We start from the raw sequence: 25389 nt of genomic DNA, 5'->3' as shown, positions 1-25389 counted from the left end.
TATTTATTGGAAACACTTCGTCTTAAGATGTGGGCTTCAGGGTTTTTGAAACAAATTATTAAAAAGCAGCGAATTTTTTAAGTCTCACTGAATTCCATATTGATACATTGATAAGAGCCATACAAGATCAAAGGATAGGATGTGATAATGAAGACAAAGACGGTTTGCACACTCTTGTGTGTGAAAATGACTTTATCCAGCATTTTGACCATGTAACGCATGAGGTTATCAAGGGTGGAAAGCTTTTTTTGGTTGTTTTTTTTATGTGAATAAATCATTAAACTCAGTAAAACATACAGTATCTCACAAAAGTGAGTACACCCCTCACATTTTTGTAAATATTTGTTTATGAAATGACACTTTGCTATAATGTAAAGTAGTGAGTGTACAGCTTGTACAACAGTGTACATTTGCTGTCCCCTCAAAATAACACATCACACAGCCATTATTGTCTAAACCACTGGCAACAAAAGTGATTATGTATGAAAAAAACAAAAGAGTTATAAAAGGGATTTAAAGTTAAAACCCCAGTTGCATCGCCACTAGGGCTGGGTATCGTTTAAAATTTACCAGTACGATACCAGTATCAGAACCAGAACCCTTAAGTGCAATTTATACTTCTGCGTCAAATCGACAGCGTAGCCTCTGTGTAGCCCCCTACCATACACCGTCACCTACGCCGTAGCCTGACCTGAGCCTCCTCAAAAATGTAACTACACGTCGAGGTGAGTAGACCGTAAGCACTTTGACTGGTCGGCTGGGTAGCCTTGCAATGCCTCCGAGCCGACAGGAAGTGCTCTGTGCTTTGAAGTAACTTTTACTAGCGGCCAAAACAGCGGCTGTAACACAGTGGATCAGTATATTTGACCGTCACAACCTGAGTGAAATGACTTGTTTTACTATCAGAATGTGATCCATTCGGTCGTTAACATTTGAAAAGGCTACGCCAGCCACACGTTTACAATTTTACCCCCATTCACGTGCGTAGCCTACGGCCGCACGTAGACCTTACGCAGGAGTATAGATCAAACTTGAAAGTAATACCGATACCAATTGTACTTCAATCGATACCTTGCATAAAATGTCACCTGTTGAAGCCATAGTAGTTGATTGTTTTTTTTTATTGTTGTAATGGACAAGCAAGGTTATCTATTTTATTCTCCTTGTTTCAAATAACTGCTGCATAAAAAGTATTGGGAAATTGTATCAAATCACTCCTCGTCCTAATTGTCATCCTCATTGGTAGTATTGGCCTATAAGGGGAAAAACTACAGCTTGGGAGTTAATTTATATTTGAATGAGGAGTGAAATAGTTCAGTGACCAAATAAGTTGTGGGAAACGAATTTAAGGTATTTTTTTGATACGCGTGTTGAAAGTAAACAACGGAAAATGATTTTGTTAACTTTCGATCAATAAACTGAATAAAAAGATCTCCGTGCTTTTTCCTTTATTGGTGACTCTGGTGAGTCGCAAACCTCCGAAAAGACGACAATCACAAGTATAAAACAAGAAAGGAGTCTGTTTAAACAAGTAACTGTCACACTCTGCCTGTCAGCCATGCCGTGTTTTGTTATTTTGGTCTAGCTGCCTACTGAGAAGCATCCTCCTGTCCTGCCCAGCTAGCGCTGCTAGCCCTCCGCCTGTCCTGCCTGTAACCTGTTTGGCTAGCATGGCTACCCATCTGCCTGATCCACGGCCTGCTAGCGCTGCTAGCAACCCGCCTGATCATCCCCCTCCTGTGTTGGCTCCAGCATCCAGGCTGGTTGGGGACTCCTGGACATCAAGCTCTCTGGTCTCTTTTTTGATGGACTTGGCGTTAGAGCCAGAGAGCCCAAGGACTGCTAGTCCCCAACCAGTAAGCCAACCAGATAGGTGTCGGCCAGCTAGCCCAATGCCTGCCCTGCCTGATTCCCGCCCAGCTAGCGCTGCTAGCCTCCTGCCTGATCTCCTGCTGATCCCTGCTCCTCGTGCCCCATCGGTGGTCCGACCAACACCAGCTCTGTTGGTGGCCCAGCCGACTCCTGTTCCTCGTGCTCCGTCGGTGATCCGACCGGCACCAGCCGGTGGTCCTGAACTCTGTTTCCCCGCCCTGCTCGTTAGCCCCTGGTGTGTATATATGTTTGGTCTTTCTCTTCAGTCTTCATCCGGTCATTGTAGCGTGTTTACGCTCTGTCCCATGTTGCAGTGTATTGTCCTGTTTAGCCTGCCTTGCTCGTCTTGTCACCCTGTTTCCGTGGATTTTGGATTTCTGTTTGGATTACCTTGTTTTTTGGACTCTGTTAATCAGCCACTCTGCCAGTGAGTGTGCTCGCCTTTTGTTTGTTGGAATAAATCACTTTTGAACTGTACCTCCTCTGCTTTGCGTCCTGCGTTTGGGTCCTCCAACCTGCCCTACCCTGCCTCACTACACAAATCGTGACAGTCACTTAACTACACTAAAGATACAAACAGAAGAATAGAGAAGCTGTACGTCTAGCTGATCAAACCAACTACACCTGAAGCAGCCGCAGCCGGAGGCTCCGCGAGTAAAATCAGCTGATCGCTGCCGTGCCTGACCGATCAGTGACGAGTGATGTAAATAGCAAATAAAAATGCACAGAAAATTGTTAAATGATCCCAGATGATGAAACCAACTGAAAGCCAAGCTTGTGGTGATAAACTTGCAACAGTGACAAACATGCCTGAGACCGCAGCCAAAGGTGAGTGGCTGTTAAAATCAGAATCAGAAGAATCAGAAGGAGCTTTATTGCCAATTAGTGTTTTACACATACGAGGAATTTGCTTTGGTGATAAAGTGCTACACGTAGAGAAACATACAGTCGACATAAATAAATGTAGAAATATATAAATATGGAATAGAAGAACAACGTTGCAGATATATACATGTGCACTGTTCTGGGTCTGTGCCATGCAGAAATAATGGAAGAGAATATTGTGTAAATATAAATATATAAACTGACAACATAAAAATAAACAAAACAATGATCAACAATCAATAACAAATATGTGCTACGTGCCAGGTCTGTGCACGACCCAAAATGAAACAGTATTTACATGTGCAGAGACATTTGTGTCATTTGCAAGTGGGGAGTGTCAGTGGGGGACCTGGGCCTTGTTAATGAGGCTAGCTGCAGACGCGAAGAAGCTGTTTTTGTGGCGAGAGGTTTTGGTCCTGATGGACCGCAGCCTCCTGCCAGAGGGGAGAGTGGACCATTTTTCTGCAGAAAGCATAGTGTTAATTAAGGCAGGCAACAAAGTCAGCTCAGCTCTCAATCCCAGCACATCATTCCTCTCTTAGCATTCATTGCCAATTTCTATATAAGGCTCCTTATTTAAGCTGCTGTAGCCTGCCGCCACCCCAGCTCTACCTTTCAGGCCGTATCTGATAGGGATGCACGATAATTATCGATCCGGTAAAGTACTGACCGGCATTTTTCATTCATTCATCGGAATTATATCGGGAAATTAATTTTGGCAAAGAATTTAGCTGATAAGAATCAAACATGCTAGATGCGCCGCTGCTGTTTTCGCACTCTGGGTGTCATGTTGCTGCGTGTGGACAGGGCCATGCAGACACAGTGCAGGCAGCTAGAGCCAAAAAAACATGTCGCCAAGGTTCAGGTGTTTTTCACTGTTTCAGAAAAAGACAGCGCATTGCATATGGCATCAGTCCTTCCTCCTGTCCTTCTTCCCTCTCTCTGCTGTGATTCACTACAGGTAACAATGTACCAAATTTAAAAACTACATGGCAAACTAAGCTGAACAGTTAGACTACAGACAGCTTTCAATTTAGCTCGTTTGTACATTTAGCTAATTTCCAAGCTAGCGTTAGTGTGGGGTGTTTATAACATAGAGGATGAGAGACTGTGGACAGAGCAGATTAAGAAACGCTTTCTACATTTTATGAGGGGCTGGGTGCATCTGGTGACATCCTGGGGCTGAGGGGCTGTTGCTGCTATCGCGGGGTGACTGCTGTCTCTTTTCTTTGGGGGCGGTGTGGGTGTGTGTGGGATGCTTCGCTGCTGTGGAGGGAGGGGCGCGGGGTGATGGTGGGCTTCTGGCCTGGCCTGGGTGGCTTTGCTTCCTGGGTGTGGGTGGGGCCCTAGGGGCCGTTGGGCCGTTCTGTCCATGGGTGGGGTCCTTGCCGCTCCGGACCTACTCCCCTGTGGGGGGGCGCTCGTGGGGGCGGCAGACTTTTATCGGTGGGTGCACCGTGGCCTGGGCGGCGTAGGGACTTGCTGCTAGTGTTTTTCTCTGCTGGCTTTCGCTTACATTCTCTCATTTGCTCGGCCACGCTGGGGGCTGCCGGGCGGTGGGTGTCACAGTGCTCGTGCGGTATGCAGGTTGGGGTCGTCACTTGCGCGCTGATGTTGATGATTGCGTGGCATTTTGGTGGTTTGGTTGCCCGTTCCGCGGCGGTGGGGTGCTGCTCTTCTGCCTTTTGCTCTCCGATGGCATTGTGTTGTCAAGTGGCATTTGGATGGCCGGTGTCTTTGGCATTTGCTGGTCGGGTCAGGGTCTTCTGTGTTCGCGTTGCGATTCGTCTGGGAATTGACTTCTTTCCCACCCCTATTGGTTAGTGGGGATCTTGCCTGCCTGTCGCTGGACTCGGTGTGGCGCGGTTGTGGTATCCCACTCTCACTATGAACTACATTCTGTAACAGGCTTATGTACACAAACATATACACACACATACAGACACACTCACCGACACGCACTCAGACACATACAGTCTCACATATAGACACACACACACAAAGTTTCTCCCTGGTAGAATTATTCTTGATGTTTTTCATTCAGTTACTTATTTAAATAAATTGTTATTATTTCAGTTCTCATGACGGTGCTGTGTTTATTTATGTTGCCTGATTTTTTTCTCATTTTCATTTCTCTCTCAGTTGTCTTCCTATGTCAGCTGTTTATTGCTGCTGTTCGGACAAAGGACCTTATGACAAAGACCTTGCATGTTTGAAATAGGGCTGGACAATAAAACAATAACAATAATTATCGCAATATAATTTTTTTCATTAACAATATAACAAATGTTCAATAAATATTCAATAAATGTTTGATTTTATTCACTTGAATCATACATGAATTAGGACTTAATTTTTTTATTAAGATGGTTATTTTGTTGAGGAAAAAGGACTGAAAAAAAAGTTTTTACTTAATTTTACTCATGCATATGTGTTGAAAAAGATTTTATCATAATTGTTTTGAATGTTCTACCTCAGATTTGTGAAGTGATCCACTGTTTGGCCTGAAGTGTTGACCATAAAGATGAGTTTAAACCACATTTAACCATCAGGTTTCTTCAACTTTCCCTCAGTAGCAAAATCAGCCTTTAAACTCAAAAGAAATAAAGATTTTATACTTTTAATTAAAATTATCGATATTGAAAGATATGAAATTTTTATTGTGATAACATTTTTGGCCATATCGTCCAGCCCTAGTTTGAAATGTCAAATAAATAAAGTTTTTGACTTTGGCTAAGTTGCCTGTTTTGTCATGTGACAAACTAAATTACGACCAACTGTTTTAACATGATCTCACCACTTTTTTCTTTCTACTGGCTGATCAGAAGTCTGCCAATGTCCCTCTTACAGTATGTCCCTCTACAGTGAAAGGGAAATACAAGAACAGCACAAATAGTAAAAAAAGAAAAAACAAAAAAGAACTGTAGACTCACTAACTCAATTTGCAGCTACAAGGCAGGGGTCAAAATGTTTCCAACTGTTCCGCTCATGCAAATGAGTTTGAGCCTTTGAAAATCCTCTGTCATGAAACTGAACGGATCTGACACATTCTCCAGCTGGTGAAGAGCTGCATAACCATGTACCTGATTTAGCATTAGCACTGACGTGTAAAATATCTCCTGACGTTTTTCTGAGGTGTGTTTTGGTGTGTCTCTTAGAGAGATTTTGAAGGCTTGTACAGTCTTGTTCTGTATGTGTGATATAATAGACTCTTATTCAAGTTATTACACAGCACCTGTCCTTGCACTACAAATCTGCCTCAAATTCCAGCAACCTTCACCAATGATTATTTGTAATGTTTTGACCAGCTTTCCTCTGAAGGCATTTCATTGTGTTTTATGATGTTTCAACACCAACCTTTGTACTTAGCCTTAGGAGACTACACATGCAGTACCTGCATGATTCCATACACACTAAAGGTAGTTAAGGAGGTGTTGGTAAGTAGAGACTTTTACAATTTGATTGCAATTACTACAGACTAACACAAGGGACTGAGCAGAGTTTGTGTGTGTGTGGATGAAATATGAATTACTAACATGTATAATATCAAATATGTTGTATGACTGCTGCCAAGAAGGTTATGTTTTCATTCATCGGTTGGTTTTCCAAAGAAATCTGGTGGACAGATTGGACTGATTTGATTGGATTTTGGTAGTCATCTGGACGTGGGATTTCCGCCATTTAGAGAATTACCATTTTCTAGCCATAATCATGAAACTAATAGTCGTACACTTGATTCTAAATATGAAAATATGTTTGCTGAGTCCACATGGATCAGCTCAAGTTAAAAGATAAGTGATGGGAATGAAGGGTTTGACTGCAACAGCAAGTCAGAGAAATGCTCAGTGTTGGCCAAAGTCTGAGCTCTTTAAGTGCGTTTTTGCTTAAACTGCATTTTGTACAGATGTCTCAATAGGAAAAAAACAAACTACTAAAGCAAGATTGATATAGCATAAACTATACACATATAAATATGATATAATATAAAAAAAGCAGTAGCAGCATACCTACAACAAAGTGGTTGTATTACAGAGTTACTTTTGTCTGTATGTGCATCTTGTCTCAGCATTTGCCCTCACTGATGTGATGTCAGTCCTTTTTTTTTTCTTCAAACAACCATCTTATCATTTTTGGAGCATGTGGTATAAATTAATAAATAAGCTGAAATGATACGGTAGCACTTGCTCAATGTGGAGTAGAGTCGTGATATATCTGCACCTGTCAGGACACTATCAGTGTCAGGAGTTGACAGCACTGACTGAAATACAATGTCAGCCCCCCTTTTCTGTGTCATCCCATATCCTTACCTGCTGACAGCTGTACTTGACTTTGACACCTGAGGTAAGCAGCTTGCAAGCGCTATGAGTCAGGAGTGAAGGATGTACTGGTCTTTAGCTTGCAAAATACTTTACTATTATATTCCTTTATGTTTGTTACCCACGCAATTGTCAAGGCTTTTTCATCAAAGCTTTTTTTTGGCTGGCTGCTGGAGTTGATGACAGCAGCTCAAATGCAATTATATAGTAAATTATTATTATAAGAAATGTGCAATAATGAGCTAAAAGATATGGTTGTTTGGATATAAGACCAATGAGTCCAGAGCACAAGCGTGAGCAGAATTGAAGGTGACCCGAGGGAATGATCCTCTGAGACAGACCTGCTGTAGGTCCACCCGTCCCTTTTATGATTCCCTGTTTAACCATTCAGACCTCTGTAGCCTAAGAGACAGGGTTTATAATCCTGAGTAATTCATTTAATTTGTTCAGCCTCACTTCACTGGGGAATAGGTCTTGTTTAATCAAAACTTATTTTCAAAATGTGTGTTTTACCTGCTTTTGCTTCCAAGGCCAACTGAGCCTTGTGGACATAATAAGAAACCCCTGCATTATGATATGATCAGCTTCCACTCCTGTTTGATTATCTACACTGAGCTTTATAAACACAGAATAATCCCAATTATCCACCTTGTGCTTGATATGTCTTCTTAATTTATTCAGCCTCAGGTGGTCTCAGGTTGGTATTACTGCTTTCTAGTGCATATGTTTTATGAGTAATTGTGAGTGTCATAGAGAGAGTGCAAGCATTTGTAGATATTTTCTAGAGATTTTGAGGTAGAATAACTTGTGCAAGAGTACATACATAGTGAAAGCCACACAGGAAGTGTCAGGTAGGTCGTTTCACAAACATAACTGCTTTGCTTTTTTTCTGCAACAGCTACAGTGCTTTGTGTGGTACTTAGCATTGCCAGAGTTAGCCAACATGGTTAAACAAAGGAAAAAGCCACTCAATTTGAACTTGATGAACACAAAACCCCAGTAAAAGACATAGAATAGTGACACAGAGGAAGGGAAGCATGCTTAAAAGGTAACCTGTGAGTCAAATGTAGAGTGAACATTTATTCCACCCTCTGATGATGAAGAGCTCTCCATGCTGAGAGGGTCAATGAGGACTACTGTAGATTGGGCACACTGAATTTCTCTAATTAGCCACATTCTACAGTGAGTCACTATATTATTGAAGGTACCGTGTAAAAACCCTGAAGTAATGACTCCTTAAATTATGAAAGGTGTTGCTATAATCTTAGAAATTGCTTTTCAAGGTTCATCTAACTCCTATGTGTGTTTTCTGCTCAGTGCGGCCATCACTTTTAAATTACATGGCCATGGAACAAGGAGGTGAGCTACAGAAAATCAGTTCAAGTTCAAGTTTATTTATATAGCACATTTAAAAACAACACTAGTTGACCAAAGTGCTTTCCACAATAGACAACAAATATACATGACAACAGTAGAAAAAGTTAAAAACAAAATAAATGTCACTACTCAACTCTGTTTGAAGGCCAGTGAATAAAGATAGGTCTTTAGCAAGGATTTGAAAGTGTCAGGAGTTTGGACATTTCTTATTTGAACAGGTAAAGTGTTCCAAAGATTAGGAGCAGCTACTCAGAAGGCTCGGTCACCTTTAGTTTTTAACCTGGATCTGGGGACATCAGGGAGCATCTGATTGGATGACCTCAGTGCTTTGACCGGAGTGTGTACAAAGTTCTGATAAATAAGAAGGTGCCAACCCATTTAAAATTTTAAAAACAAGCAAAAAAATAAAATCTTAAATCAATCCTAAAGCTGACAGGAAGCCAGTGGTGCGAGGCCAAAAAAAGGGGGCAATGTGCTCACGCTTTTTAGTTCCTGTTAGAAGTCGAGCTGCTGCATTCTGGACTAACTGTAACTGATGGAGAGACGACTGATCCACTCCAACATACAAAGAGTTACAGTAGTCGAGACGAGACGTTATAAATGCATGTATTACTCTTTGAAGGTCTTTGCGTGGTAGGTAGGGCTTGGCAGTCTCAGATGAAAGAAACTAGCTTTTACTACAGAACTAAGCTGTTTTTCAAACTTAAAAGCACTGTCAAAGATCACACCTAGATTCTTGGTAAATGGACGACTATATGTTCCTAAAGTACCAAGAACATCTATACAAGCACTTCATGGCACCACAGTTGTGCCATGAACTGGAGGTCACTAGTGCTCAACAGTTTGCCACCAATTCCTTTTGCATACTCTCACCACTTTAAACATTCTTTAAATACATCAAGAGTCGGATCTGTAGGCAGCTAACCTCAATTCCTTTACAGCCAGCAATCTAAATGGCAAAACAGGGTATTTGTAAAACCACAACACAGAAGAAGGTAGTTGTATTTCAGCTAGCTATTACTTGACATGAACACAGCATCCGTCTTCTCTCACTTTCCCCTTCTGTTCTACACACACACACACACACACACACGCACAATGAATAAATACTGAAATATTTTAAATTATAATAGAATAAAACAATGAAATAGGCGTTAGATTTGAAAAAAGTATATAAATGCATGTATACTATACATATATAATATGTGCAATATCAGCATAATATTTAAGTTATAGTGCAAAATGTAGTAGTGGTAGAATGAGACTATTGGAAAGGTGATGGTATAGTAATTTTGCTTAAGAAGACCAATGTAACGGAATCGTTCACAGATGAAGGGAAATGTATGTGCAATCTAGAACGTGTGTAGCATGTAGAGTTGAGGTTTGTGAGAAGAGTCATTTATTTACAGTGGTGTGCAGAGGATATTGTGGAGTTGAGGAGTCACTCAGCCTGAGGAAAGAATCTTCTCTGAGGTCTGGTGGGGAAACAGCAGATACTTGTGTATCAGTTGCCAGACGGCAGCAGGGTGTACAGGCTGTGGCTGGGTGGTACTGTCTTTTTGTATCCTTTGGGCTCTGCACAGGCCCCTCATGTTTCTATTTCTCCTCTGTGCTGCTGTGGCTCAGGAGGAAGAGCGTGTCGTCCACTAATTAGAAGGTTGGTGGTTTGTTTCACTATCCCCCATGGGGACATTTTATTGACATAGTGCATTCCATAGCCCCTTGCCTAACCTGAACCATCACAACTACATGCCTAACTCTTACCTTAACGCTAACCTTAACAGAATTCTAACTTGAACCCTAAAACCCTCAGAAAGCAGTCCCCACTGTGACACAAGTCTCCATGGGTTATTGTGCATTCAGGTTAAAGTCCCCACCGGGATATAAAAACATGTTTTTATACACAGTTTCTTTCTGATGAGCAGTTGGCACCTTCCATCAGTGTATGAATGCGTGTGAATGGGTTGAATAGAGTGCAAAGTGCTCTGAGTGGTCAAAAGAGTAGAAAGGTGCTATAAAAGTGCAGTCCATTTACCTTTGCAGTCCATTTACAAAACTTAACAGGCTCTTGGCACAGGAATTTTGTCTTGTTAAGTTTCCTTAAGAAGTTCAGCCGTTGCTGAGCTTTCACTATCAGGGAGGAGATGTGTGATGTCAATGACAGGTCCTCTGTGATGCGGATTCCCAGGAACATAAAACTTTTCACCTGCTTTTCCTCAGCTTCACTGGTGTAGACAGGGGTCTGTTTCTTCATTGCCATTCACAATGGAAACAAATAGCGTGAATGCAGAGTGATTGGATGTTTCTATCATTTCCCACCAGTAGATTTGCCATGCAGAGTTGAGGGAAAAGGTCAGGGCACAGAAAGTTGTCAAACTGTATAACAGTAGAAATTCAATGACTTGGATCCTGCACAGAGCTGGCTGCTGTGGCGTGAGCCGCATAAGAGTTATGTAAACTCTGTGATGATATCGCCTCAGCATTGTTTGGATGTAACAGAGTCATTACCATTATCCAGGCAGGAATGACAGTGTAGAGCAAGCTAAGGACGCCTTTGATCTTTCATTTCATTCAATCAAATCCTGCTTTAAAGAGGGAGCAGTCTGACAAACATCTTGGGAAACACTGAGTGCAAACAGTGGTTGCTGGTGTCCGGCCTGCTGACATAGCTGAACTCAATGAAGATTGCCAGCAATTTCTTGATTCCAAAAGGCAGTGATCCAATCACAGCAACACCAGCCTCCTTACACTTACTGACTGGGAAATTGGCTGCAGCACAGAAGCTTTTACAGACTCTGGCAGAGGAGTCTGGACCTGGTGAACGCCTGATAAGGCTGATTTGAATGAGCCTGCATTCTCTTTTGTTTTGATAACATGAATTATAAATATCAACTGTGACCCCCACTTGTGATGCGGCCCTAAATTAATAAATGGCAGAGATCAAAACAATGCAGGCAGTCTAGTTTCAGCATGACTCAATGATGCCCTCAAGTGGCCTGAGCCAGCCAGCTGCAGCCAGTACAACAACAATACTACATCAGATACTTTAGTTTTTGCCTTTGTGTTTGTGTAAGTTTGCTCCTATTTAAAATACACATTTGAGGACATTCATTATCAACATCTGTATGGCTTTGCTCTGTGTCAGATGGATGATGGAGGATGGGACGTGTGTGACAGTTGATGACAAGAAGAATCATCAGATATTCCTTAATTTTTTTAAAGTGGAGCAGCATGAAAGACCAACCGTCATTTTAGCATAGAGAATATCCAAGAGCTGAAAAGAGCATGACTATAAAGCAGTCCGTGGTGTGTGACTTCCTGTTTCACTAATAAAATGCAGTCCATTTTGCAGTGACCTGAAATTCTGCAAAAACACACACACACATCCTTTGTAATTGGACTTCCAAAGGGGGCACTTCATTATATGTCTCAGATCTACATTGCATTCCTGCTGTACACAAATGGCCCCTATTACCCACTAGGCAACGTGCATGCCTTTGTGTCTTTGACAACATCAAAATAATTGCATTCATTACTCTGTGGAAAATTTACTCTTGCTGCGCAGCAGTTAGTCCGGGCTCATTCATTAGAACATTCACACATGGTGACACAGGCGGAACAGTTTGCTACATGTATTTTTTAGCCATGGCTGGTTCATGTAAGAGAGGCAGTAGTCTCTAATTTGTGGCCAGCGAGACTCTGGAGAACACAGTGAATGGTGGATGACATACGTTTACTGCATATTGGTTGCTTGCTGTCTCGTCTGGTTAATTAACAGGAGTTACAAACACTTTGACCAAGAACAAACTCACTGTCAGTTAGTCCTTGTGTAGAAATGCTGAAATTCGTACAACTGCCATTTGTCAACAGCCTCACCCTCCATGCCTCAATCTAATGAATGTAATTATACAATATTAGCACTGAATGAAAACTTTAACAAAGACATTTCATGCTTGTAAATAAAACTGTGATGCCAATGATAATTCATACAATAATGAAAACAGTATACAGTATAGCCTGCCCACTAATAACAAGCCTTTTGAAGGCATTAGCTTTCACCTTAATGAGAGTATTTTGTTTATTCAATGTCTACCTTCTGTACACAGATATTTGACATTTGTGCACAGAAACAGCAGAGTACTTAAGTCCCTCCAGCTCTGAAATTACATGTACTAAAAATAAAAGCACTGAGAAGGCGAGTGGCTCTCTGCTGTCCTTTCAGTCTGACTTTCTTATGTTTTACACTGGAAGCTTGTTTGTCAAAGAATCCACTTTATAAATGTTAATTGCATTGCTGCAGAAACAAATACTTCTGGGATTTAACGTAATAATGGATTAACGAGGATATTGAGGAGGGAAACACTAGTAATTATAAAGTTCATTTATTTAGAATTACACAGAATACAGTTTTTAATTCACAGAAAGACAACACCCATTTTATTTGCCGATAAAGTAAATAACAATAGAAGGATGTAAAAAAGAAAGCGAGTACAACATATACAATATTCTATTCCTTACCTCTTATTAAGTTCATGAACAGAAAATGACTGACCCTGGAATCTGTACACTGAAAATGTATTTCTGTCGCTTGAAATACATACTGTATACTCTCACAACTCCTGTTTCTCATAAACGCACCATCTAACATGTAACCAAATCATGATGACACATATTTTTCTTGCTATATTGGCAAAGCTATGCTTTGGGTTCTTGCGCCATAATTACAACAGGCACTTTCACTTGCCTGCTCTCCATTGACTACTAGCCATCACTGGCTTCGTAACATAAAATACATGGGACCAAACTATGAGTCAGATAGAGTGTATGTGGACACTGCACAGATGCTGAAATTGGAGAACTTTCATTCCAGTGACATTTCTACTCAGAACAATTTGCTCTGTAATTCTGAAAGAGTTTTTTTTTATGGTCCTGACTGCAGAAACCCTTGATTGGTGTCCACAGCCTTTGTGGGTACAGTACTACAGTACTCTTGAAAATCTACTGTAGAGAGTGCCCCAACCCCCCCCCCCCCCCCCCCCATTGTTATCACATTGATTCAGTCCATAGGAGGCCTAGTAATGACTAAATGGTGCAGTCTCCTTCAACTCATGGTACCCCTGGTGGTTTGGCTCTGTGAAGAGATAGAGAGGGCAGTTAGGGCTAGGAAGTACCACAAATCTATCTCTTCTACATTAGCCAGTGCTTCTAAAAGACTCTTTTAGAAATATAGGCATTTCAGTTTGGTTTCAAAAAGAAAGAACAAGAATAACACAGTTACAGACTGCAAAAAAATACTGAACAATGTGTCTCAAGCTGCTTCCTCAGGTGTACCAGGGTATGACCTTATTCTGTATTCAGTGTTTGTTCAGTGAGAACTGCTTGTGCTACCTTATATTTAAAGCACTTGCTATTCATTTTCAGAGCCTGTATCTTTAGTCTGGAGGTCACTAAATAATTTTCTGTACATCCCAAATGATGTAGACAAAAATAGCCACTAGCAAAATACGTTTGAGTGTGTAGATAAGTGTTACGGTACCAAGACTCATATTCTGCTCCACCAGAGGCCTCTTCTCGCTGCAGTTTACCACTCTTCCCTGTGCCGCTCCCAGAATAGTCATGATATCCACTAGGTTGAGCTTCCCTTCCTCCTTGGCCTCCTCCACCTCTTCTGCCAGTTCCATTGCAGCCTCTTCACGCTCTTCAATCTCCTCTTGGGTCAGCATTGCGTTCAATCCTTGCCCTGCAGTGGCGTTGCCCACCTGTGGTGGCGCAAGCGAGCAAACCGCCCTTACCTGCCCGTAAGATTTCAGGTGTGCTACGTTGGCACGCAAAAAAAGCAGGAGGACGTTGAGGTCATTCAACGGGCAGCCTAGCCGACGGTGGTTGATGAGATCCAGGGCTGGGAGGACCTCATAGACAGAGATGAAGGTGGTGTCCCAAACGAAGAGCCGGATCAGACTAAAGAGGACAATGGGAGCCAGCAGGACGTAGATGGCACCGTTAGCCACGCTTATCACCTGAAAAACCAACTGGCCAATCATTTTACACTGAACCAGTTCAGGAACCCAATTCTGATCACGCAGCATGCCCGTGCGGACAAAGCAGCTGAACTCGTCCTGCAGGAAGGCAGAGAGGTGGAAGTAGGCCAGGTAGAGACAGGCTGCAGTCATGAAGGTCAGGAGCAGGAAGCCCCGCAAGAAAAGCATGCTAACAAGGAAGTAGGAGTTTTGTTTGCACTGCATGTATCTCTCCAGTAGAGGGTACTCAAAGTATCGCTTCTTCTTGGCCCTGCAATTAGACAAAGAGAAGACACTCAGCACCATCTTCTCTTTCATGCTCATAAAGCTGCACAGAGCTGAGACCCAACCACAGTCTTCTACTTTTGGCTAGTAGGAGCTGCCCACCACAACACCCACTACAGTCCTCCTCTTCTGTGTCCTCCTGTTGGAGGTTAACAGCCTTGTACAAGGGTAAATCAAGATTAGTTGCGGAGGGAGACGAAAGCATTTCTCATCACTTTCCAAAACCACAGTTTCCCAGTTTATCAAGAGATTCAAACTGACAGTTCAATTCTGTAACCTACGAGCAATATCTCTCACTGGCAGATCATCTTTAATGGTTCTGCAATGACCCGATTTCTCTACGGGAATTATTAAAATTTAATTTAACAAGGCATATTCTAGTTTGGGGCAATCATACGAGCTTGTTCCTGAAAACATAAACATGGATATGGAAACATTTTATTTGAAACAAACATAAGGAGCAATGGATATTCACGCTACAAGCCAAGAATCACTGGTCTCTTACCGTTGCAGTTCAGCCTGAAATGTGAGGGGGTTCTTAGTGTTCTGGCGCATATCCAGAATATTTTGGGCCAGTCGGATCGAGCGGTTGTACGACTTGTCCAGTTCGTCAATTATGAAGAGCAGGTCTGAGCTCAGCGTGGGCATGACGAGCTGGCGCCAGATCAGAGCCGGCAGGTACATCAACACCGCCATGGCCAGAAGAGAGTAAGGGAACATCTGCATGGATAATGAAAGAAAAGGGCGACAGAGAGGAGAGGCAGGTAGAAAGAAAGAAAAGTGACAGGAAAGAGTTGAAAGAAGCAGATGAGTCACAACGATCGCTTCACAACCCAGAATTATAAATGAACAGCTATCCTCCTGATTCAGAACTACTTTCCTGTTTGTGGCTGGGACTTGAATGTCAACTGCACTGGGCCCAAATACTTTGTAGATGGGTTTAGCAATAAAACTGGTTCTGTCTATTATTATAGGGAATGTGCTGACATTTTCAACTCAAGTTTTGTAAGTTACAGTAAAGATAAAAAAAAGTTTTCAGTAGTATGACAATTGTCAACCACTCTAAGTGGGAAGTCAAGCAAGAATATCTCTACTTACTTTGTGTACCCAGAGCGAGCGCTCCTCAAAGTTCCCATCGCTGTCAAACTCATGATGCATGAGAGAGTCCCAACAGTATGTGTCCACATAGCTGGCCTGCTTTATGCTGAAATTGTTGGGAGGGAAACAGCTGATCTGGGGCCCTGCAGAATAAACAAATGTTGATCTGTAACATTACATGGGGATTACTTTCTGCAGCCTCTTTCGATCCTCCTTTATCAATTTGCCTGTAAGCGATCCCTGAGCACTTGATATATCTCTCATACACGCACGCACACACGCACGCACACACGCACGCATGCACGCACACACACACACACACACACACACACACACACACACACACACACACACACACACACACACACACACACACACACACACACACACACACACAGTACTGGTGGTCCACTACTAGACACGTACATGTGTGCTTCTACATGCCCTTTTCTTTTCAGTGGTACAGGATTTCACTGGAGAAATCATATGTTTCCAAATGGCAACCTGGCATTTAAAAAAGCCTGGACGACTCTATTCCAAAATTGGGCTCCTCCACCTTATATTTAGTTCACCTTTATATAACAACATATAGTCCAACCACTCTCCGCACCCATCTGTCATTTCCCAAGGGTGCTCCACCCTTAAACAGAGAGCTTGGGAGGGAACAAACCATGGGTGTGCCCCACCTAATTCAGGGCCTTAAAACAGAAACATGGAGCTTCTAATTTTACAAACAACCTCCCCATCTGCTAAGCTTTCTGAAAGTAGAAACATACTGCCACCAACTTACTGTCAGGATGTGATTCCTCCTCCTAGTCCACCTCATTATAGGCAACTATGGTCCAGTTATACTACAGGCACGTATATGTGTGTCTAATTAATCAGCCACCTAAAGTATAATTATGGCAGCTGAGTTTACGGTGGAGTATATTCATTTTAAAAGTGACCTTGTATAGATATATACAGAAAGAACATGTTACAGCTTGTATTTTTAGACTGACACTGAACTCAAACTAAACATGTAGGCAGTGTTGGGGAGTAACTAGTTACATGTAATTTAGTTATGTAATTTAATTACAAAATATATGTAACTGTAAATTATAGTTATTAGGAAATGTTCATGATTACATTGGGAGTTACATCTGAAATGTCTCTGGAAAAAGCTTGGCTACATGTTGAATAATATTCATTTTGTTGCTTTATATGTTTTTCATCTGCACGTCCTCCTTTGCCATTTCCAGCCACAGTTGTTTGATACTATTCTGATGCTTTTGATTGGTTCTCATGTTTGAATTTGCAGCGCCACCCGTCTGCAAGTTAGACTGCCTCTCAAGCTGTCTTTTTAAAATGGTTAACAGTGAAAACATTAACTTCGAAACTGAGAAAAGTAATCAAAAAGTAATTAAATATTACAAGTTATATTACTTTGTAATTGAAATAGTTACACTACTATTACATTTTAAAATATAGCATAACTTCTAATTGGTAACCTATTACATTTAGAAAGTAACCTTCCTAACCCTGCATGTAGGTGAAAACTGATTGATACTAGCCACACCATTGTTCAATGTCACCTACTCTATGAGATAGAAATCTAATAAATGTATGTGATGCATTATTTTTAAAATACATAAATATTCAGAACACTTTCAAAATAGTGCACTCTACATTTATAATACATTAGGGCCAATATAAAATGACATACATTGAAACCCTTGTTGTGACTTGGTTGGTGGGTTCATCATCATCCATTATTGGCAGCCACATAATGAAACAGTGTTACAGAATATCATTTCTAAACAGGTTTTGTATAGCTGTCTATCATGTTCCCTGTCCCCAAAGTTGTCACTTCACAAACCCCTGAAGGCATCATGGTGGAGCAATTCACATAATCTGCTTCCAGTTGTGCAAACAGATCAGTGAAATAAACTGATTATGTGATTACTACCTATTTGAACGCGATGAGAACATAATTTTACTAAACGGCCTTATGCTATTAGGGCTTCCAAAGAGTTAAATCGTGATTTGAACACCGTAATGATGGGAGCTACATTGATACTTGCTTAGGTTTAACTTAAGGTGTGTTCTGTAGTTATAATACAAACTGACCATACCACCCTATGTTCCCATGCTGCTTAATGTGGGAATTTATTTTTCCACTTTACTTGTGAGTGCATGTGTGGTCAATGTGTTGCCAAGTCACCCTAAACAAACAAACAAAAAAAATGACAGCACATGCCTTCTCATGAAAGCTTGCAAAATATTCCTCCCCTTACCCCACACCCCTGTGAGCCATTTGGCAAAGTGAGGGAACCTAAGTTTCTGCCACTGCTCCTATTTTCTACTCCCACTACCCAATTAACATTGGCAGATCATCTCCACATTTGTGCTTTGTACAAGAATTCTTGGCTGAGAGTCCAGGTGCAAGTAAACCAGACTCCAGACAGCAGCGCAATCAAGCACTGTTGTGAAACTGACAACCCAGCAGATAGGCAGCCAAGATCCATCAGTTGAGCCGCGTATCCCGGCACCACATCATGTTCTACACCCCCCTTCTGGTTAATCAACATATCCTCTCATTTGACTCAAATAGGGGGGAGCTGCCATAGAAGAACTTCGCCTTGTAATTACAGCATGCCAGCGTTAGTGAACGCTGCTCTCAATCATCCCCCATGGCAATTACCATCAGGAGCACCAGGCTGATTGCAGACCAGCTCTGGAGAGACAACGTTTAGTTCAAAGTCAAGGGAGTCAGCCTCCTCAGCAACAGACTTGTACTGTAGACTTGCCACGTAGACTGCGGATTTTTAGCTGTGTTTTTCTATTCTTTGAATGACCATGTACAGACAGGCTGCCGACCAGATTTTATTCATAACATGTTTTCCAGTCAATAAACTAATGAATGGACTTGGAGCCGATTGTGATTTTGTGTTTGCAGTAATTTCAGGTGTTGTTTAAGTGTTTTCTCCCTCTTGCTTCACACAGCACCCTAATTTTGTTAAGGGAAGTGCCGTGTAATTACAGTTCTCATCGTTACTGCATTTAATATTTAGTTTCCTCAAGTAGAAATTGTAAGGGATGAGGAGATGTGCAGAGATAAAAGGTAGATGGGAAAGAGAACAGATATCCTCACTCTGAAAAGAAACACAGTTAAGTCACTTCTTTGATACATGAACATTTAGAATTTTGACTAGATTAAACACCACGGGCCACAAGAATAATGACTATCTTTATATTAGTATGTATGATATTCCTCCGTATCACAAGTTCAACTAAATGCATTTTAGCGAGTAAATGAGTAAAAACAGAAATTCAAGGACAAACAGTACATGTGCAGTTGAAGACCACAAAGCCACTGAATAAAAATAAGCACTCGTGAATAAAGGGTATAATTAGGGGCAATGGCAAGTGGAATACAAAACAAATGTCCTAGTTCCATAGTTCCATGTTCCATAGTTTTGAAAAGGGGTCGGAAATTAGCTGCTCACCCAGGGAGATCTCACGGGCGAAGGCCATGCACACCAGCATGAGGGGAAGGCCGACAGACACATACTTGATGACCTTGTCCAGAGGAAGCTCCAGCTCCAGGTGGTTGATCCGGTTTATCCCGGAGTTGTCCTGCAGCAGGGCATCAGATAGCATGGCCTTGGCCGCCGCCTGGGCGATGGACATTTTGAACACCTACCCAGTGATAAGAAATAGTCTTTTTTTTTTTTTTTGACGTAGTCAAGTAGGAAAGGAAGTGCTGTAAGTACAAATCAGACTCATGACCTTTGTCTCACGTCACTACTTGCCCTGTTCTCTCTTATCTTCTCTGTCATTCTTCACTGCATATAATACATCAGAAATGCCTATTTATCAACAGTGGATTGCTTTTCCAATTAGGAGAAATTAGAAATGCAATTATTACAATTCCTAGGAAATGTCTTCAATGTAAAATCAAAGCTATAACTTACCTTAAGTCTTCCAGCTTTCTTTGGTAATACTGTTGGAAAATTTGTTAGCAGAGCCGAGCTTCTCAAGGCCTGCACGGTGTTGGAAAGCTCCTTAAGTATTCAGGGAGGGCCTCTGTAAATGGGAGGTTGGAACTGGGCCGGACCAGGCCGAGCCGGGTCTGGCTCTAATTACAGAGAGGACATCTGAGAGCATGTAGGCGCCCAGATGGCACTGACTGCAGCAGACCTCCTGTACCCAGTACTGGGCCATGCAATTGTGTGTGTGTTTCTCTGGTCTGTCCACACTGTGAGGCACAGTGGTTGTGGCCCACTTCAAACGAGTGAACCATCGCCAGTGGCTTTTTCAGCCTCTGTCATTCTGAGACTATTTTTACTTACTGCACTTCAGGCTCAGAGCATCTGCTAGCTAAAATACTGTACCATAAAACAGGGATAGTCCGGTGTCAGAGCTTTGCAGCACATATGTTCAAGGGAAAAACCAACTCTGTGTAAAAATTCTATTTTATTAAGTGGATTAGACATAGAGGACATCTATGGATGGGAAGATTGTGGGGTTCCTGAATCTGAAAACATGAAACACAAATGAAACTAAAAACAATGCCACTTTATGGGATCTGTGTTATATTTATCTGTATTATATTTTGGGCTATAAATCAAGGAGAGGCACAGTATGTCATTGGATTGAGACAGAGAAGTGGAGATCAGCAATACAGATGGTGTGTTGAATTGGGTCTCTACAAACAAAACTGTTTTCACCAGAAAACAGCATTAGTAATTTATTGAAAAGGTTCACATTATTTCAAATCTTTTTGAAAACAGTAGTCATGGATTCATATGTACATTAAAACAGTTCTTGATTGCTGTCCAAACTGGCTGGTGATTCCTTTTTAACTTGACCAAAATATAATGGATGGGGGACAAAATCCACAATCATAGTTGTTCAGTGTGTGTCTGACAAATCAGGTGCAGCGGCAGAAACAAGATGTAAACACAACATTTACATATTATCCCCTTTTAAATTATGATTACTAATGTGTTTCCATCTGACGCAGCAACATTAGCATTCATTTGGAGTTGTGTTTAGGTCCTCCAAAAGAATATAAGTCCAATATACACTCTCTTTTAGCTCTGTTTTTGCTTTCCACCAACTCCTGACAGAAATGCTCCACAATGTTCAGAAGTATCTCTGTCTGTCTGCTGTTTGGACATGAGACAGTGACTCAAAAAAAGTAACGTTGCATTAGGTAAAATCAAAACAATGAGCTGAAAGATGCTAAAATGCTCGCTAAAGCTGAGTGTCTGCCGAGTCAGGTGGTGATTCTGTTTGCCACATACTCCTTTCAAGTAGTAATTCCATCCCTTGTTAATAAAAAAAGTATTGATTACTGCAGTGTTAAGGGTACAATGTGACCCCCCTGACCTGCTGTACTGAAAGTCCTGTGTGAAATAACTATAGAAGAAATGGTGTGATACCCAATATTCTCACACAGTTAGATCACATCCTCCCACGTCATCATCACATGTTGCCTACCCCGAAAACACATTATTCTTTTGAAGCCCAGCATTGCCACTGCAATTTAAATTCCTCCCATGAAATGTGGCTGAAGGAGTAGAAAAGTAGCAGAGATAGGCAATAACAGATATTTAATAAGGGTTGCCGCAATTAAAGATTGAACTTTAGGGGGAAAGAAAACAAAGCAAGGATTATACATAAGCGCACAAGCCGTGTAAAAACAATTTAATGTAGCATGTGCAGCAAACTCACAGGAGTGATTACCACATTTCAGAAGTTGAAAGCCTCTGGTCGAGCGCTCTTTTGGGTTCCTTTATGGTAGGAAGATGGAAGAGCATGTGGGTGGGCGTCTTCTAAAGTTAAATCACAGGCTAGAGCAGTAACCAGTAGGTGGGAGACAACATATCTATGTGACAGGAAAATGAGGGAAGATAAACCAATATTTAGACTACTAAATGTGTTACAATAAAGCAGAGCCTGAGGGGGTTCGGAAGTGTCACACACACAAGCCGTGCTCTATTGTGATCCTGGCTTTGGTGAGGGGAAATGATCATGGTAATTGTCTAGTGATTTTTTGGTTTGTTTGTTTGGTGCTTTTCATTTTTAAAGCAACATTATGTAGTATTTTATGTTAAAATGACAGCTTCAAAATGATTTGATGGTTTGATGGCTTGTAATACAGAGAAAGGCATCTCTGTCATTGCCACTCCGGTCTGGAGCGCCTTCTACGGCACAATGTAACAATGAAATGCAAAAGTAAACTCTCGCAAGAATGGCATAATGCTTTACGGCACCACATCACACCAACAAAACTGTTCAGCAAGCAAATACTATAGAATGTAGAATGTCAGTTCTTTGGAAGAAGCTATTGTCAGTATGGATACCATAGCAGACGCTGCGAAGAGTCTGAAGAAGACGTTATCCCAGGAAGGGAGGAAGAGAAAAAGACAGAATGAAGAGTAAATATCAGACTGCCTTTTACTTGTTGGCGTGAGGTAAAAGAGCTGAAAGGATGCAGGACAGATCCCGAGCTGGCTTTCTTTCTGTTGCACTAGTCAGTAATAACTTATTAGCTGGCCCGCTGTGTCTTGTGTTGTTGCTCTTGCTCCTTTTTTAGCAAAGTTGTCGACTCGAGCAAAGTCAGCCACAGATTTCACAGACAGAGGTTTAGCCGCTAGCTATATTTCTCAAGTTGATGTTAGCAAACTTATTCGATAACACACTCGTTCATTGTTAACGTTTCTGTAAGTGCTCTTGCGTCGGTTGGTGTCTAACTTCGTTGGCAGCTTGCCACCCAAATTCCAAGCAACATTATGCTGCTGCTGGTGGCAAAGAGACCGAAGAGGACGCTGACACAGGAAACTAAGAAGAGAAAAAGAGAGTGACCAAGCAAGAGACTACTGGATCGTTGGCAAGAGTTTTGTGAAATAAAAGGCTGCAGGACAGACACAGAGCTGTCCTTCCTTCTGTTGGACTAGTCAGCAATGTTGCTATGTCTTGTGTTGTCGTGCTTGCTTAATGTTTGGCTGTGTTAGCAAAGTTGTCCACTTGCTAGTTCTTGATAACGTAACGATAGTTCTAATCATAACAAATGCACGTGTACAGCTGTTCTTCTTTAGGGCACTCTGAAACAGTAGGGGCACCAAATCACACAAAAAAACAACACTTACATAATGTTGCTTTAAATATTCTCATTAATCAAACTGAAAACTGATTGTTTTGGACTCTGTGGCCCTGGAACATATTCAGAACTGTCACATCACAAAGTCAAAATCAGTACCTTTACATGTTTTAATTATTAAAATTGGTCTATTGAAACACAATAGATTATGACAACAAAGAGTACAAATGAATAGAAATATTCCCTATTGTCTGTCACTTGCTCTGGAAGATCCATTTAAAAAAGCAATCGAGAAAAGAATATTAATGAGCAACATACTTCACAATGAACAATCAGAACATTCAATATAACATGGTTTTTCTTTTTCTAGACATCTTCACATTAGAAACGAGCAACTCTATTTGTGTGGCTTAGCACAAAACAGAGAGCTGAAATTGTTTCACAGTTTCTTCAAAATCCTTCACATAAAATTTAAAGAGACGTCACTACTGAGATTTTTTTTCACTTTCTCGTTTTCATTTTTCTCAAAATTGTCTTCTTCCTTGAAAAAGTTTGTCAGTAAATGACATTGGCTCTGTCAGGTGGGGACTCCAAAGTCATTTGTTGTCTCTGTATGATTTCTCTCAATGTTGAGATGTGGGTGAGACAGTTTTTAGAGACTAGCAGTCACCCAAGGTCACAAAAATACACAAGCAAGAGTTGATGATTGAAGTCAAGTATGTGCATGGCCACCGGCTAATACAATAGGCTTATTCAGAAAGTCTGCAAAACCTATAGTAAATGCATAAGCAACTGTCATTGTCATGTTCCATGAGCTACCCTCTGAGGCCTCACAAAAAATAGAATAAATATGCAAACCTTCAACACCAGAATGCAAACATATGAAAAATCCAATATACATACTATGTATATGTGCAGTCAGTATACACCAGTTTACTACAGGTTTTTTTTTGCGCATGGGATAATAATAAAAAAAAAACTAAGATTGTTTTAAAAGTCATGCTTGAAAAGGTTTGCTGCAGCAATGAGTCAAGTGTTTCACTCATGAGGAAGAGACATGCCGAATGAGAGTGTTGTTCGACCTGAGAACCTATGAGTCATTTAAAAGGCGTGAATGATGTCCCAGCAGTGGAAGCCAACATATACAGTCACTTCTGCAGCTATTTGGACAGGGTTACACCTTTTTTTCTCCTTTCTTTTCACCCTTATTTTAGGAAGCGAAATGACACATTAACTGTGAAGTTAAAGCGTAGACTGTCAGTTGCAAATTGAGACTACTTTCAGTCATATGAAATGAACAGTTAAAAAAAGCCGCAGCCCTTTTTGTAACTCGTTTCATGGTTCCATAATATTTGGCCAAATTAGATGTTTTACACATACATTCAAAAATGATCACTATGCATTGTGATTTTTTTGATGCATGTGCAACCACTCAAGACTCCTAATTCTCCTGTCCAGTATGTTCTTTTTCAGTTCACTGCAACCTGAATTCAAAATGTCATGGCTCTCTGAAAGCACCAAACGTAATCATCAACTTATTTAATTGTTGCTCTAAAATGGGAAGAATGTCCTCAATTTAAAACTGCCATTACTCTTTTCAGCCTTGTAGTTTCTGTGCCATTTCTTTCCACAAATAACAAGATAGTTATAGAGTAAAAAATGTGCTACTATCCAAATGTTTCGAGAGCTCATTGCATGAGAACATAGTATATTAATGTAACAACACATATTCATCATCAAACTAATATCCGTCCTCTAAAATCATTATCATGATGATCATTGTGTCTGATTAGACTCCATGGTGGCTCTGCAGAAGAGTCTCTGATGAGTTTGGAGAAAACTTAATATGCCCTTAAATGCTCTAAAAGAGTCACTTAGCATTAGAGTCGTCCTAGTTGAGTTTGTATGAGGCCGTATTGAGGCGACAACTGAGGTCAAAGTTCATTTAGTCTTTTCCTCTATTTGGCTACTCCAGTTCCTCTCTGTGCTCCATGCTCAGATCTCTCCTTCCTCCTCCTACACTGGACATTTGCCTCCCCCTGTCGTTGTCTTCCTCTCCCTCCTCCTCCTCTTCTTCCTCCTCCATCCCTTCCTCCTCTTCCTCCTCCTCTTCCTCTTCGTCCTCCTCCTCGGTGCCGTCCATGGAGTCGTCTGCTCCCAGCATGGCTTGCTGCATGGCCAGGGTGGCTGAGTCTGACGACAGTGAATGGAGGCTGTCCATGCTCAGTGGGTCTGAGGGGAGGCAGGGAAACACAGGAGGGGTTAGGAGCTGGCACGCAATTATAAAGCCAATAACAGACCGAATCCATTCCAACAAAAGGGCCTATAGTCAGTCAGATTTCTACATTCACCTGTGTACCTAGGCGGTATTTATCAAAATTGGCTTTCAGGCAGCCAAGGTATAAATTAACTTCAGAATGAAAACTAGGTGGAAAAATATCCCAATTAT

At 41.3% G+C, this 25389-nt stretch overlaps 2 protein-coding genes across 3 annotated transcripts in view; both read right to left on the bottom strand.

Annotated features, from left to right (window-relative positions):
- Positions 1–12816: 12816 nt before the first annotated feature.
- Positions 12817–19868, bottom strand: panx3 (pannexin 3). 2 transcript variants are annotated; one of them, XM_038707560.1, is made up of 6 exons: positions 19807–19868; positions 19339–19531; positions 15851–15993; positions 15258–15472; positions 13987–14738; positions 12817–13581 (listed from the first exon to the last, which is right to left on the bottom strand). In XM_038707560.1, the coding sequence occupies exons 2-6, from the start codon at positions 19520–19522 to the stop codon at positions 13523–13525; spliced, it is 1353 nt and encodes a 450-aa protein (XP_038563488.1). In that variant the 5' UTR covers positions 19523–19531; positions 19807–19868; the 3' UTR covers positions 12817–13522. The 2 variants fall into 2 exon arrangements, with proteins under 2 accessions (XP_038563488.1, XP_038563487.1); XM_038707559.1 differs by having other exon boundaries at positions 13501–14738.
- Positions 19869–21529: 1661 nt separating this feature from the next.
- The window catches only part of pknox2 (pbx/knotted 1 homeobox 2), a 90815-nt gene continuing 86955 nt past the window's right edge, over positions 21530–25389 (bottom strand). The window contains exon 12 of the mRNA XM_038709165.1: positions 21530–25172. Within this exon, the coding sequence (XP_038565093.1) occupies positions 24907–25172 (266 nt within the window). The 3' untranslated portion in view covers positions 21530–24906. The remainder of the gene's footprint in view (positions 25173–25389) is intronic.

Source organism: Micropterus salmoides, unplaced genomic scaffold, assembly GCF_014851395.1.
Source record: "Micropterus salmoides isolate LMB-PRFRI ecotype aquatic unplaced genomic scaffold, ASM1485139v1 Ms_hic_scaffold_9, whole genome shotgun sequence".
NCBI classification, from domain to species: Eukaryota; Metazoa; Chordata; class Actinopteri; order Centrarchiformes; family Centrarchidae; genus Micropterus; species Micropterus salmoides.
Note: the sequence above shows the minus strand (reverse complement) of the source record. Positions and strands in the feature narration are given on the sequence as shown.

Bases quoted from the DNA above. Each gene is read 5' to 3' on its own strand.
- panx3 (XM_038707559.1), bottom strand. From the start codon at position 19,522: ATGTCCATCGCCCAGGCGGCGGCCAAGGCCATGCTATCTGATGCCCTG. The intron at 15,473-15,850 runs GTAAGTAGAGAT...TTATCCATGCAG, and splicing joins GCTCGCTCTGGGTACACAAA to ATGTTCCCTTACTCTCTTCT. The intron at 14,739-15,257 runs GTAAGAGACCAG...GTCTAATTGCAG, and splicing joins TTTCAGGCTGAACTGCAACG to GGCCAAGAAGAAGCGATACT.